The sequence below is a fragment of the Bactrocera tryoni genome, unplaced genomic scaffold, assembly GCF_016617805.1.
Source record: "Bactrocera tryoni isolate S06 unplaced genomic scaffold, CSIRO_BtryS06_freeze2 scaffold_25, whole genome shotgun sequence".
Lineage (NCBI taxonomy): Eukaryota > Metazoa > Arthropoda > Insecta > Diptera > Tephritidae > Bactrocera > Bactrocera tryoni.
In genome coordinates this window covers 15,476,423-15,492,355 of record NW_024395977.1, presented here as the reverse complement: position 1 = coordinate 15,492,355, position 15,933 = coordinate 15,476,423, and the positions used below count along the sequence as shown (strand labels likewise).

Below are 15,933 nucleotides of genomic sequence, written 5' to 3'. Positions count from 1 at the left end.
TCTATTATTTCGCTTTCAGGCACATTGTTTAAAAACGGTGCATAAATGGTGCCTTTGTTACATTTTGTTTTTATAAACTTTTCTGCTACTTGCTTATTTTTCACTAGCAGTATAGGCTGCCGTCGCGTAATTCACTAATTTTGTTTATATCTTTGCTCAGGGTAAGTAAGGCATTGTAAACACGAAAACAAGAAACCTTCGAAAGGGGTGTAGAATTCTCGTCGGATTTAATCACAATATACTTTGGGTCATCACTTTTTATTGGCGGTAAGTCAGGAAAAGCATCTTGCAGTTTTTGATACGATTTTTTACGTTTTGGTTGGGGACCTTGGGCCAGCGCAGAAAACCTGTTGTCCCCGAACTGGAAGTCCGCCGGGGGCATAGTGGAAAAATTATAATACACTGATATAAGTATTGGATTATATTTCTCACTTAAAATAAGTATTAATCGCGTTACTTAAGTAAGCAGACCGTAGTGCAAAAAAAAGAACACCAAAAGAGAGCTATATTAATAGCTATAAACTCAGAGAAAGACGCTAACTCAACTACTCAGTACGAGGTTTAGTCGGTGACTGATACAGTTAATTAATATATTGCTTTCTGGTAGACAATATTTTTAGTTTTTTTTGCGGTGCGTAAATAAATAAGGTTGTTGGTTTTCCGACACGCGAACACGCAACGTATAATTGTCCATGTGCGAAACAGGGAAACTCTAAGTTTATTCCGCAAACTTGCAACGATTGGCCTTGCGATTTATTTATGGTCATCGCAAACGCCAGACGCACGGGAAATTGCAACCTCTTAAAATCAAATGGCAAATCCGTTGGAATCATAGGTATTCGTGGGATTAAGACATCCTCTCCTTTGTATTTTCCTTTGATTATTTTAGCTTCGATGATGTTATTCATGAGTTTCTTCACAACCAATCTCGTTCCATTGCAAAGTCGAGGTTGATTAATATTACGCAGCATGATGACAACTGACCCTTCTTTTAATTTCAAATTATATGGTGGTAGTCCAGGCAGAGAACTTAAAAGTATAGAGAAGGTGCAGGTTCGACTGCGAACATTTGATAGATTCAGATCAAGGAATTCGCCTCATTTGTTAACATTGTAGGTCGGAATTCGCCTCGCAATTTTAACATTTTTTTACAATTCTCTCACATTTTCTAACCGAGAATATGAAGAGACAGAAATATTTGTATTTACGGCGTATGATGACATGGCATACATGCCGAAGCAGAGAATAGGAAGAGACAGAAATACACTCTCAACGAAGAATTTCGTTTTGCTTTTCGTTTATATTTTATTTCATTTTGAAGAGCGAAAAATGTGTACAAAACACACCTCTCACACAGAGATAATAAACAAATTTTTTATGTTCTTGTCTCACATGCCCAAGAATATGAAGAGACATAAATATATGTATGCATGCTCCTTATGCTGCTCCCAACAACAGCATTGTGATATTTTCATGCTTAAATTTTTCTTTCAGCTTGGGAATCGCAATGTATGTAAGCATACATATTTGCTTTTGCGTTTTGCCGTCGGCAATTCAATATTGACATGTAAACATAATTATGATATGAGTATATTTTGTATGAATGCATGCATAGTAATATTTATAGTCAATTTGGACTTGCATATTCAATAATTTTCTTTGATTTTTACATAATATGCTATTCTAATAAATATTTTTGTATTATATTTCCTACTAATAGAAATTAAATTTATCACAACAATATATACATATGTATGTATATATGCATATATGTACATCTTCCATCATATTAATCTTATGTCTCTGCACATGCTCTTATCATAATCTTATTATGTATGTATACGCATGTGCGCATTCAGAAATTCAAATCATGATTTTATCACTTATCAATATAATGTGTTACATGCGCGCGCATTGATCTGCATGTTGATACATTTATATATACTTATATGTACATACATATATTTGCATACATTGCCGAACAAATAATGCACAAGCATACAAACATACCACACCAACAAAAAATTTAAGCATTGTTCTACAAAAACAACAATTGTCTAAATAGCAAAAGCACCACAAGTCAATATGGCAGCCGAATTGGCGAAGACCAAATGTAGTAAATTTTACAACAAAAACGATTTCATTCATAAACGCAGGCGCATATGCCACAAGCGACCTCGCTTCATTCATAAAAACAGACGCCGTAACATCTCCCCGAGCATGCCTTTGTATACAAGCGTCTTTTTGCGACGATGGCAAAAGCTAAAAATTATAAATTGAACCTGATGATTCTTCACAGAAAGAAGTGACAAGAGTGGCAACATAGCCGTTGTCGATTTACAATATTTGTCTAAAATATTTTTCCGTGACTCGCAAAAGTCTGCGTCGATATGTATGCAAGCTCATACAAAAACATACATATTTACGCTAGCTTGTTGGCGACGCTGTTCGAGCAGCAAGGGAAGCGGTAACAATCGGCGATCGTTTGTTAGTTTCTTTCAGCACAGCTCGGACTTTCTACCAACAACACAATGTTGTAGCGCTTTACCGTCGCGTCAGTGTTTCGACACATTGAAGTGCTGAACACATTGAGCGCGACAGGCTGCAAACGAATATTAGAATACACACGTTCTTGTTCTTAGAGACACAGTTATTGAGCCAGCTGCACAACTACATAACTGTGTCCATAAGAACGTGTGTATTTTAGTATTTGACAGATGTCGCTTGCAGTCTGTCGTGCTCAATCTGTTCAGCACTTGACTCTTTGACAAAACTCAAGTTTCGGCCATTGGTTGACCGTGACAACGGAGATACAAAAGAAGCGTGCGACACTTGTTATTATGAATGTATGTACATATGTATGTGGCTCGCATTTGCATTCGTCAACATACAGACAAATGTGCCAAAGAAATAATATATGTATGTATATGCCATAGAAATTCTATTGGTACAAATATGGAAATGATAACGAAATAATGCGAAAATGCATATTTCATGAAGGTCATTAATTTTTTTTGAAGAAATGAAAGGAATGAATGAAGTGTTTATATGAGCACATTTAAGTTCATTTTATAATAGTCGAAATTAATATAATTTTTGAAATAATAATTTATTGAAAATTATTTTTTATTTAATTTTATAACATAAAACTTTTACCATTTTTCGGAAAACAATGGTTTTTATAACACAAAGTAATCACGCATATGTGACAATGGTTCATATAATTCAATATAAGCATGCATAAGTCACACAGAGAATGTAAAAAAGCAGTATATATTTAGTATATTTTTCTACAAAGCAATTCTCTTTATTTATTCTCAGTCATTTTACATATATTTCTGCCACTGAAAGTGCTCAATTCTGCTAAATAGCCAGAGCTCGGCGAATTCCTTCATCTGATTCTATCAGCTCTGTTAACCGCGTAATCGAACCGTCATACAGATTTCGATTTGCACCTTCTCTATACTTTTAAGTTCTCTGGTCCAGGCAAGTCCAATGAATTTAAAAATTCGGTAGGATAGTTGACAACGTCATCCTGGTTTGTGGCCGTGTCCACTGATTTGTACGTAAACAACTCTTCTGGAAGGAAATTCTGAATGGTAGCATTGAGATCATCGACATCTTTGTTTTTTGCTGCCAATATTGCTCGTTCACTTAGCCAATCGTGGTTATTATATTGTTGTTTAATGTCCGGAAAAACACGCTGAATAAGCTCCTTTTTCGATTCTGTGAAGTGACAGAAATCTGTGGGAAAAGTCTCATTAATCCGGTCGAGCTGTCAACTGCGACCTTACCATTGCCAATATCCAGCAACTGCTTCGAAAAACACAGTCGCAGTTTGATCTTGTTGCAAAAACATTCGCATGTTAGTAGTTAATTGTAGTGTCTTTACGTTGCCGCCACAAATTTGATGATTTTAGACATGCGTTTATTTCGTCAGCAACAGTCGATCGAGGACCATTACTGGAAGAGTCTGACGAAAATCACCTGACAACAGTATCATAGCTCCACCAAAAATGTTTTGGTTATCACGTAAATCTTTTAGCGTCCTATCTAGTGCCTCCAGCGACCTCTTGTGAGCCATTGTGCATTCGTCCCAAATTATCAATTTGCATACTGGGAGAGTTTTCGCCATAGCGCTATTTTTGGCAATGTTGCAAACTGGCGTTTCGTTGATATGCATGTTTAATGGTAATTTTAAGGCTGAATGTGCAGTTCGTCCGCCTTCTAATAAAGTTGCTGCTATTCCAGATGAAGCCAACGCTAGGCATTTTGCGATCGCATCTTTGCTAATAGCAATGAAATTAGGAACGTTTTCCCAGTACCCCCAGGAGAATCAAGAAAGTAAATCCCCCCAGACCCATTGTTTACAGCTTGTGTTAAACGATCGAACGCAATCCTTTGTTCTTCGTTCAATTGCGGAACAGTTGTGCGAACTGCTTTGGTCATAGCTGGAGTATCGTACTGGAGTTCTCTTTGCAACTCATGGTTTAATGCATCTTGCATAGCACGATTGGGTGCTGTCAGGCCCAAACACGGCAATACTTTATTTGCCATCAACAAACACATATCTTCTATTATGATCAATGTGTCATTGTAAATCTCTGCCGTAATTTCCAATGTAGGATTCAAAGTTTCACAACGCACGCGATGCAACACATCCTCAGACATGACATCCCTATATTTCATCCACAAATCATTCGGATTTGAGGGGAAACATGTCGATATTATAATCGCAAACAGTGTGCGAATTTGATGCGGCGATGAAGATATCACGGGATCCTTGAGCGTATCATCCCAATGCGAATCGTTTTCAAGCAACCGTAATAATTGACACGCCTCACGATAAGTCGCACACAGATGTCCATCAACTGTTCGCAATTGTTGAAAAGATGTCGGACCAGGAACATTCACCAATAACAATCTAAGATAATAACATTCATCGTTATTAGGATGTAGTGCATATACGACCTATAGCATATGTGGCAAATACATTTTCATATAGTTCAAGTGGTGTTCCTTGTTTACGACGCTGAAAAGACTTTGGTGATGCGTTCCATGTGTAGTAGCGCGGCATATCAGCATACAGAAAAGTGCGAGCGAATTGATCAGTTGCACAAATTGAGAAGAAACCTGTCAATGTGTTCACAGGTGGACGTGCCGCTCTATCCACAGCGTTGTTTGGTTGAAATACACTCGTTGTCCATTTTCTAAATGAACTGCCAAATGCAATACAGTGGGATGTCTTTCATGAATTGCAAACGAAAATATGCGCCAAATAGCCTCATTGCTGCTTACATATCGACCCATCTGATAGTGAGACACTTCATCATTTGTGTTTGTTACTGCGAACATGGCCATGTCGCTACCTTTGTTAACATATTTACATACGTACATACTTTATGGATTTCACAGAGTTACAAAATTCCACGTAGATGTGAGCTTCAAAAGTTTTGGACAATATGGGCGAGAACGTTACAATCCAACGATTGTCTATATGAAAATCTTGTCCTTTTATCTTGACATCTACAGATCGTCCACCGTCCTCAACTGATCGCCGACGATACAATGGGTAACCATCGATTCCCGAGATGGTTTCAGCAAGCAAGTTTCTCGGGTACCGTTTGGAGCACTTGCCATACATCATACAGGGTGAGCTGTTGTTGAAAACTCCGCAAGGTCCATGTATCATGTGTTTAGTTACTATCGTATGCAATTTCTGGTCAACCGTTTCATCAGGAAAAATAAGGAATCAATTTCTTCTGGCCTTATTTTGTCAACCAACCAGACTAATATATGAGCATGTGGCAAACTACGCTTTTGCCACTCAACAGAGTACATCCAACAACGTACTTGGCCATACACACGATGCTTTGTAATGAAATTCATTAAAGATTTTAATTTTTGCTTGTAAACTCTGGCTGTGATGTCATGCCTATCAAGTGGTGTTTGGTTGTGTAGCAGTTCTTTTTTTATTTCAATCCATTGTGGGTTACAGGTGAATGTAATAAATAGGTCTGGACAGCCATACTTTCGAACATAAGACATCGCATCTTGAGCGTACTCGTGCATGTGGGCGCGGGCTTCCGATGTAAGTGGCCGGTAAAATTGTCATTCTTCCTACATTATTTACATTGCCGTCAGCATTGATTGCATCGCGAAGATGAATGTACTCTTCAGATCGAAGCTGCTGTTGGTTAAGACGGATGTATGTCAATCTTTCAGTCTCAATTTTGACGTACATGTCCACTGCATACTGGTGAAAGAGCCGTTGACACATCAAAATGTGATTTACTTCACCTTCACGGATCATGAGTCTGTATGCATAATAATTCATGGCACTGACTGTTTTGTGTGTATCAGCACCTGGAAGTACATATGATAAAAAAATACATTTATATATTGACCATATAAAATATTTTATTTTGTATAATCTAACTACCTGTTGTTGGATTAACCATTTTGATATTAAAATGGTACCCATCTTCTCCCTGCCAGAAAATTAATGGGTATTGTAAAGCATCATAAGCTCTATGCGTTTCATATACACGTTCCAATTCATTGTCCCGGCGATGAAGTACAATATCTCTTGATTGCAAATTCTCTCCAACAACGACAATAGCCACTTCATCTATTGTCGGTGAATTAAACCTCCTTGCATGCTCTCCAGCAGGTGTTTTGTCGGCTCTTATTACAATATTATGGCTGTCTGATGGCATCCGATCCAGTGCCATTTTGAACATCTTCACTAATTCATTATTCTCGTGAAGAAATGTTTGCAGTTGTTGGACAATGATTCGCTTGGCGGTTGGATTATGACCACAACGTGTATCAACTTCCACATCTTGATTGCCCATAAAATAAATTTGCAAAAATGTATGATCTGCATCTGGCACTGGCAGCATTGCCCCCAGTAGGTGATGAATTTGTCCTTGTATCTGTAATTGTTTAAGAACTGGTTAAATTAATTGTGATACAAATACAAATTAGAATTTCACTAAAACAATTATGGTATACTACCTTGAAAGAAGGCATGAACCCGTCTTGTACTATATGCGTTGCACCAAACGATGTCATTTGGAAGCAATTATTATATTTTTGGATGTTAGCCAAGAAGAAGTGTTTAGACTCACTTTCCATCCCATTAACTAATGAGTGTAACGGTTCAGGTGGTGGAACCAATTGAGGCAATTGTACATTGCCACCAGCACAACATAATCCTGCAGGTTCACTACTGTACTTTTAATGCTTTACAATGTTGACAAATGATTGACATTTTTCCAATCGTCACAGATTTGTCGGCACTATAATCAAATTCCGGATCGTAGGAAAATGCTCCTCGTTCGAGGTTTACAGGAGCATTGCGTCTGCGGAATCGATTAAATTCGTTATCCCGTGCTCGCTGCTGTTGTGATCGATGTGCACGAACTCGTTCCATTCTCCCCCTATCCACTTGATAGTTATTTACTCTTCAACGTAATTCTTCCATACTTGTACGACTGTTATCATTATAAGCATCTCGCTGGTCATTAGTGCGGTTGGAGCGTAAAGTAGCTCGTTGCACATTTACACGACTTCGACGACCTATGTCAGGTCGTTTTCTTTTCCTCGGCATTGTAAGCAGCGAGAAGAAAATCACTTTTAGTAGTATTTCAATATTTCTCCAATTAAATGTTTCTTTTTTTTAACATGAGATGACAAAACCAAGGATGTTAAAGTAGGAGCGCAGCAAAAAGTCTCTAAATTTATGGACAAAACAATGGAACGTTCGGATACACTTATTACAGGGCATCTCGACAGGATAGAATTTATAGAATACTAATTGTTATTGCCATTGCCAAATCTGTATGTGGGCATTTGCTATCATGAAATAATCATTTGCGCAAAAGCGTAGGGTAGGTAGGTTCGAGATGATGTAGCGTATGCTTTGAGCTCTTGAAAAATTTATTTCATCATTTGGGAAATGTCGTCGGGTAGGTAGCTGATGTAGGGCACGTTTTGAGGTCTTGAACTCCTTAAATCTTTTGTGTGGAACATAAAAAAAGGATAAATATCCTTTTGTTTACAAATGTATTTTTGGAAAAAAATAAGATAATAACAAAGGATAAAGATCCTTTTATTACAAATGTATTTCTGGGAAAAATAAGAATTTATATTTTTGGACTACTATATAATAATTGTGGCATAACTTTTATAAACCAATTATAATACTAAATTTTAAATGAGAAATGATATTTTGATTTATGCTTGTATAAGTTTAATCAATTTAAGACTTCCCAACCCAATTTGCATAATATTTCTATAAATTAACAATATTATACTAAATATTAAATGTTATTTTGAAAATGTACTTTATTTTTATAATATAACACAACCGTCTTAACTCGCTCTTCTAATTTTCATATTACCAATATTAAAATGCCGTCGGCATATGTGGAAATGGGATATGTTGCCTCTTCGAAATTTTCATATAAATGAAAACTGCGCTGTTAAACTGCTGAAGAGACAGCTTCTAGCTTACGATATATGGCAAACTATGTAGTATTCTATATCTAGTAAACAATGAGCTATGTGGAGTCTGCCCAGGCAGAGATGCCCCGTTATTGTAATGAAAGTATTTTTGAGAGGTGGTAACACTGTAAGGTTGGCACCATCAAACATGTCAACACATTAATTATATTTATATATTTTGAAATTTGAAATTGAAATTTAAATACACGATGTTATGAGCAAAGTTGATATTATGTGGTCGATTCAAAAGTCTTGTTTTAATGCGTTCTTCAATTCGAGTGGAACTGAGAGTACAAATACCGTCAAATGTTTGACAGCAAGTAAGTGGTCAACTTTTATATAGGAAAATGGAATTGTCGTTTTACTCTATCTTACTCGTAATTTTTTCTTATTTGCTCACCGTTTAGACCTACCCTGGACTACGACAAACATTTTAAAACCAAAGTCAGCTCAATCGGCCCAGCCGTTCTCGAGTTTTAATCAGACTACCGAACAACAATTCATTCTTATTTATAAAGAAGATACAGCTCTCTAGGTGAATACTGGAATTAATGAAAATTTTTATGTAAATAACTGAATTAATAAATAGTGTGTTCCTTATTTATGAAAAATGTTGTAATTAATATTTGTGTACTTTAAGTAACTCTATATCGTATATTTTGGCTTATGTGCAAAATAATGTAAACAAATGAAAAAAATACCTATATATCTTGAAAAATAGCATTTCCTTACTATGTACTTGTTTGCCCAGACGCTAACTTTGAGTTTAGGCGGATAGACCCAATCTTAGCCCTTCCTTACTTATTTTTTCTTATATCGGGTGATTTTTTAAGAGCTTGATAACTTTTTTTTAAAAAAAAACGCATAAAATTTGCAAAATCTCATCGGTTCTTTATTTGAAACGTTAGATTAGTTCATGACATTTACTTTTTGAAGATAATTTCATTTAAATGTTGACCGCGGCTGCGTCTTAGGTGGTCCATTCGGAAAGTCCAATTTTGGGCAACTTTTTCGAGCATTTCGGCCGGAATAGCCCGAATTTCTTCGGAAATGTTGTTGTCTTCCAAAGCTGGAATAGTTGCTGGCTTATTTCTGTAGACTTTAGACTTGACGTAGCCCCACAAAAAATAGTCTAAAAAATAGTCTAAAGGCGTTAAATCGCATGATCTTGGACGCAACGTACGGTGAACTTACGGGTCCATTTCTGGAAGAACTGAACTTGGTTGACATGTGGTTTCAACAAGATGGCGCTACATGCCACACAGCTCGCGATTCTATGGCCATTTTGAGGGAAAACTTCGGAGAACAATTCATCTTAAGAAATGGACCCGTAAGTTGGCCACCAAGATCATGCGATTTAACGCCTTTAGACTATTTTTTGTGGGGCTACGTCAAGTCTAAAGTCTACAGAAATAAGCCAGCAACTTGGAAGACAACATTTCCAAAGAAATTCGGGCTATTCCGGCCGAAATGCTCGAAAAAGTTGCCCAAAATTGGACTTTCCGAATGGACCACCTAAGACGCAGCCGCGGTCAACATTTAAATGAAATTATCTTCAAAAGTAAATGTCATGAACCAATCTAACGTTTCAAATAAAGAACCGATGAGATTTTGCAAATTTTATGCGTTTTTTTTTTTTAAAAAGTTATCAAGCTCTTAAAAAATCACCCGATATAAAATTAATTAATAGGTGAATAATTTTTCGATAGTGTAAATAATTAACTATTACAGGAGCATGGAGTCATGTGCAGAAGTTCACGCAAGTGAGGAAAGTTCTCTGATCGCCATTCACTAGGGAGTGGCCAGAAACGATTCTTTTACACATGGCTCAAGCAGCTCACAACTTCCGGTCTTTGACCAAGTATCCTCTGGGTAGCCTAAGAACATCCGTTCGAAGGCGAGCTAAAGTGAGAAGCCTCGGATGAGAGACCCCCCTTTTGATGACGACCATGGCAAACGAAATAAGGACTACGAATTGAGGGCATGCACCTGGAATGTCCGGACCCTTAATTGGGAAGGTGCCGCTGCCCAACTGGTTGATGTCCTCGCGAAAATAAAGGGTGACATCACCGCCGTCCAAGAAATGCGATGGACAGGACAAGGACAGAGACGAGTAGGTCCTTGTGACATTTATTACAGTGGCCATATAAAGTTTGGTGTTGGATTTGTAGTGGGAGAGAGACTCCGTCGCCGAGTACTATCATTCACTCCAGCACAAGAAGATACATCAAGCTACCTGGCTGTCTCCGGATCGAAAAACTACCAACCAGATCGATCATGTTGTGATAGATGGAAGACACGTCTCCAGTGTTTTAGATGTGCGTGCGCTCCGAGGTCCTAATATCGATTCGGACCACTATATTGTTGCAGCTAAGATTCGCACCCGCCTCTGTGCAGCAAAAAACGCACGCCAACAAACACAAGGAAGGTTCGATGTCGAGAAGCTGCAATCACAACAGACAGCCGAACGATTTTCTACTCGGCTTGCACTCCTGCTCTCTGAGAGCACTCGTCAACAACTCGGTATAAGGAAACTGTGGGACGGCATTTCAAACTCCTTACGTACAGCTGTAACCGAAACCATAGGTTTTCGGAAAGTGCAAAAGAACAGCTGGTACGACGAGGAGTGCCGTGTCGCAGCGGAGAGAAAACAGGCTGCCTACCTCGCAAAGTTACGATCGACCACTACACGTGCGGGATGGGATAGATACCGAGAGTTGAAGAGGGAAGCGAGACGCATTTGTAGATAGAAGAATAAAGAGGCTGAAATGCGTGAGAACGAAGAGCTTGATAAGCTGGCAGACAGGGGTAATGCTCGAAAATTCTACGAAAAAATGCGGCGATTTACGGAAGGTTTCAAGACCGGAGCGTATTCCTGTAGAACCCCCAAAGGTGATCTAGTCACCGATGCCCAGAGCATACTTAAATTATAGAGGGAACACTTCTCCAGCCTGTTGAATGGCAGTGAACGCACAATGTCAGGAGAAGGCGAACCCGATTCCCCAATCGATGACGATGGAACAGACGTTTCACTGCCCCACCACGAAGAAGTTCGAATAGCAATTACCCGCCTGAAGAACAACAAAGCGGCGGGGCCGATGGATTACCGGCGAGCTATTCAAACACGCTGCGAAGAACTGATAGGGAGCATGCATCAGCTTCTTTGTAAAATATAGTCGGACGAAAGCATGCCCAACGATTGGAATTTAAGTTTGCTATGCCCAATTCATGAAAAAGGAGACCCCACAATCTGCGCCAACTACCGTGGGATTAGCCTCCTCAACATCGCATATAAGGTTCTATCGAGCGTATTGTGTGAGAGATTAAAGCCCACCGTCAACAAACTGATTGGACCTTATCAGTGTGGCTTCAGACCTGGAAAATCGACAACCGAATAGATATTCATTATGCGCCAAATCTTGGAAAAGACCCGTGAAAGGAGAATCGACACACACCACCTCTTCTCGATTTCAAAGCTGCTTTCGACAGCACGAAGAGGAGCTGCCTTCATGCCGCGATGTCTGAATTTGGTATCCCCGCAAAACTAATACGGCTGTGTAAACTGACGTTGAGTAACACGAAAAGCTCCGTCAGGATCGGGAAGGACCTCTCCGAGCCGTTCGATACCAAACGAGGTTTCAGACAAGGCGATTCCCTATCGTGCGACTTTTTCAACCTGCTTTTGGAGAAAATAGTTCGAGCCGCAGAACTAAATAGAGAAGGTACCATCTTCTATAAGAGTGTACAGCTGCTGGCGTATGCCGATGATATTGATTTCATCGGCCTCAACACCCGCGCCGTTAGTTCTGATTTCTCCAGGCTGGACAAGGAAGCACAGAAAATGGGTCTGGCAGTGAACGAGGGCAAGACGAAATATCTCCTGTCATCAAACAAACAGTCGTCGCACTCGCGACTTGGCTCTCGCGTCACTGTTGACAGACATAACTTTGAAGTTGTAAATAATTTCGTCTATTTAGGAACCAGTATTGACACCACCAACAATGTCAGCCTGGAAATCCAACGCAGGCTTGCTCTTGCCAACACTGAGTAGGCAATTGAAAATTGAAGTCCTCTCTCGACGAACAACAACAAAATTCTACAAGTCGCTCATAATTCCCGTGCTGCTTTATGGTGCAGAGGCTTAGACGATGACAGCAACCGATGAGTCGACGTTACGAGTTTTCGAGAGAAAGCTTCTGCGAAAGATTTATGGCATTTTGCGCGTTGGCCACGGCGAATATCGCATTCGATGGAACGATGAGCTGTGCGAGATATACGACGACATTGACATAGTTCAGCGAATTAAAAGACAGCGGCTACGCTGGCTAGGTCATGTTGTCCGGATGTACAAAAACACTCCAGCTCTTAAAGTATTCCACGCAGTACCCGCCGGGGGAAGCAAAGGAAGAAAAAGAACTCCACTCCGTTGGAAGGACCAAGTGGAGAAGGACCTGGCTTCGCTTGGAATATCCACTTGGCGCCACGTAGCGAAAAGAAGATACGACTAGCGCGCTGTTGTTAACTCGGCTGTAATCGCGTAAGCGGTGTCTACGCCAATTTAGAAGAAGAAGAAGAAGTAAATAATTAACCTAAATCTGATAACGAAATATTTGGTAGCATGTTTTAAATCAGAAATAAATATTTCCTGTAATTTTCTTTTATGTTTTAGTTTCTAATAAAGCATTCATACTTCATGTTGACTTTATGACCATATATTATAAATTTGTAAGTAATATGAAGCAGATTTCTAACTTTTTCGTAAAGGAAAACGAAAGAAAATAAAAAGTTTTGAATTAATGGAGACAGTAACCTTTATTTGCATTAAGTATTACAGAAACTAAAGGAAGAAAACTTACAGTTTCGGTAGTTTTTTCCAGACGTATATTATTTTGCCACCATGTTATAACTGCAGGTGGTCTCCCTCCAGAACTTTGGCACAATAGATCATAACGGCGCCCGGCAGAAAGAGGCTGGTGTGCGCCAAGTAAACGAATACTCAACGGAGGAACTATGTAAAAAAAATACCATAATATATTGAATAACACTATTTCAGAAAAATGTGAGATATTAACATATATACACTTTTATACGCGCAAAGTAAATTGTGCAGAGCATAATAGTTTTGATTGACTAACGGCTGTTTGTGACATCTAAAACTAAAAGAGAGCCACATAGGGTAACACACAATATACATATAAAATATTCAGGAAACGAATTGATTTCTGCCTGTTTAAATTTTAACTTAGGTAAGAACTGATATACCTTTAGAATACCAAGGAAACGTATTCAATTCCTTAGCACTCTGTGTGGTTTTCGAATTACTGCTAAGTCAGGAATTATACTATGAAATTTGATATCGGTACCGAGCACAATAGTGAAAGAATGTGTTATTTAAAATTTCCTGTGAATAAAGATAGGTAAAAAACCAAAACAAACACTCTTCTAAAGTACTTCAAACTAAAAGGTACAAAAAATTCTTTATGCTGGCAGTAATGTTGATTAAAAACTTCTTCTTCTTTACTGGCGTAGAAACCGCTTACGTGATTATAGCCGAGTTAACAACATCGCGCCAGTCGTTTCTTCTTTTCGCAAAGTGACGCCAATTGGATATCCCAAGCGAAGTCAGGTCCTTCTCCACCTGGTCTTTCCAACAGAGTGGATGTTTTCATCTTCTCCTACTTCCCCCGGCGGGTGCTGTGTGGAATACTTTCAGAGCTGGAGTGTTTTCGTCCATACGCAGAACATGACCTAGCCGCTGTCTCTTAATTCGCTGAACTATGTCAATGTCGTTGTATATCTCATATAGCTCTTAGTTCCATCGAATGCGATATGCGCCGTGGCCAATCCGCAAAGGTCCATAAATCTTTCGCAGAACTTTTCTCTGGAAAACCCGTAACGTCGACTCATAAGATATTGTCATCCTCCATGCCTCTGCACCATATAGCAGGACGGGAATAATGAGTGACTTGCATAGTTTGGTTTTTATTCGTTGAGAGAGGACTTTACTTCTCAATTGCCTACTAAGTTCAAAATAGCACCTGTTGGCAAGAGTAGGATTTCGAGGCTGACATTGTTGTTGCTGATAATGATGGTTCTAAGATAGACGAAATTAACTACAACTTCGAAGTTATGACTGTCAACAGTGACGTGGTAGACCCATTAAATTGATTGGAAACTAGTTGTACTATTTTGAAAAATGTGTAATATTCCCAATATACGAAAAATATGGCACAAAGCATCCCACGCTTTTCTCGAAATAATACAAGTATTTTTCTGTTAATATTACTGTCAGTAATATAACGAATTATTTGTCACTTGAGTATGAAGTGCTTTAAAAGCAAGTTTTTTTAAATTTTTTTTAACTATATTAATTTTTAACTCTTAATCACTTGGCGTTATGTCCGAGCTATATGGCGCATGCGATAAAACCTCCCAGCCGAGCTTCCGTAGCTTCTGACGAGTCATCAACGAAGTGTGTGGTCTGGCGTTGTCCTGGTTAAACACTACACCCTTCCTGTTGGCCAATTCTGGACGCTTCTGGTCTATCGCTTGCTTCAAACGGTCCAGTTGTTCGCAGTTGATGGTAGAATTAAGGGTCTGGCCATATTGGAACAGCTCATGTTATCCATTTTTCGTCGCAAGTCACTATCCCCTTCAAAAATGGGTCGAGTTCGTTCCGTTTCAGCAGCATATCGCAGGCGTTGATTCGATCCAGAAGGTTTTTTTTGCGTCGAATCATGTGGCACCCAAACATCAAGCTTTTTTGTGTATGCAGCCTTCTGCAGATGGTTTAATATGGTTTGGTGACTAGCTCCCATCTTCTGTGCGATGTCACGATATGTCACATGCCGGTCTAACTCGATGTTTTCCATGATTTGATCGGTATTCTTCGTCACAGGTCTTCCGCCGGCTGCCTTATCCATGGTGTCGTTTTCACGCGCTCTGAATCCTCGAAACCATTCCTCCGCAGTGGCTATAGCTTTAGAAGCATTTTATTTTCATGCGCCTTGTGCTTATCAAACTGTTGATTATTTTGTCAATGTCATTCAGTTTCAGTACTAGAAATTACAAACATACAAAGATGAATGCATATATACAGACATACAAGTGAAGCTATTAAAAAAAAATATTGCACCATTTTTTTGGGCAAAAGATTAAATGCCTTAGGGGCGCTAATTGTGCAAATTTCACAGTGTATGAGAGGAATGGCGGGATAATCTCACAACCACATTTGATTAGGTGGGATAAGATATAGGATTTCATCTAACGGTGGGCGGTGCCAAGCCCATTGTCCAATTCTTACATCTGTTCCTATAAAGCTCTTCCCGACCATCTTTTTTCTGAGGATTAATACTTGTGGCGTATTTATTCAGAGAGTTATGCATTTTAATTTTCTACATAAAAGTGGTTAATTTCTGATTT

The 15,933-nt window shown here is 38.9% G+C and overlaps 1 protein-coding gene across 2 annotated transcripts in view; it reads right to left on the bottom strand.

Moving 5' to 3' along the window:
• LOC120780465 (nephrin-like) overlaps nt 1-15,933 on the bottom strand; it is a 791,640-nt gene that overhangs the window by 506,739 nt on the left and 268,968 nt on the right. For both annotated transcript variants that reach the window (XM_040112743.1, XM_040112744.1), the window contains exon 4: nt 13,368-13,519. In XM_040112743.1, coding sequence (XP_039968677.1) covers nt 13,368-13,519 — 152 coding nt within the window. The remainder of the gene's footprint in view (nt 1-13,367; nt 13,520-15,933) is intronic.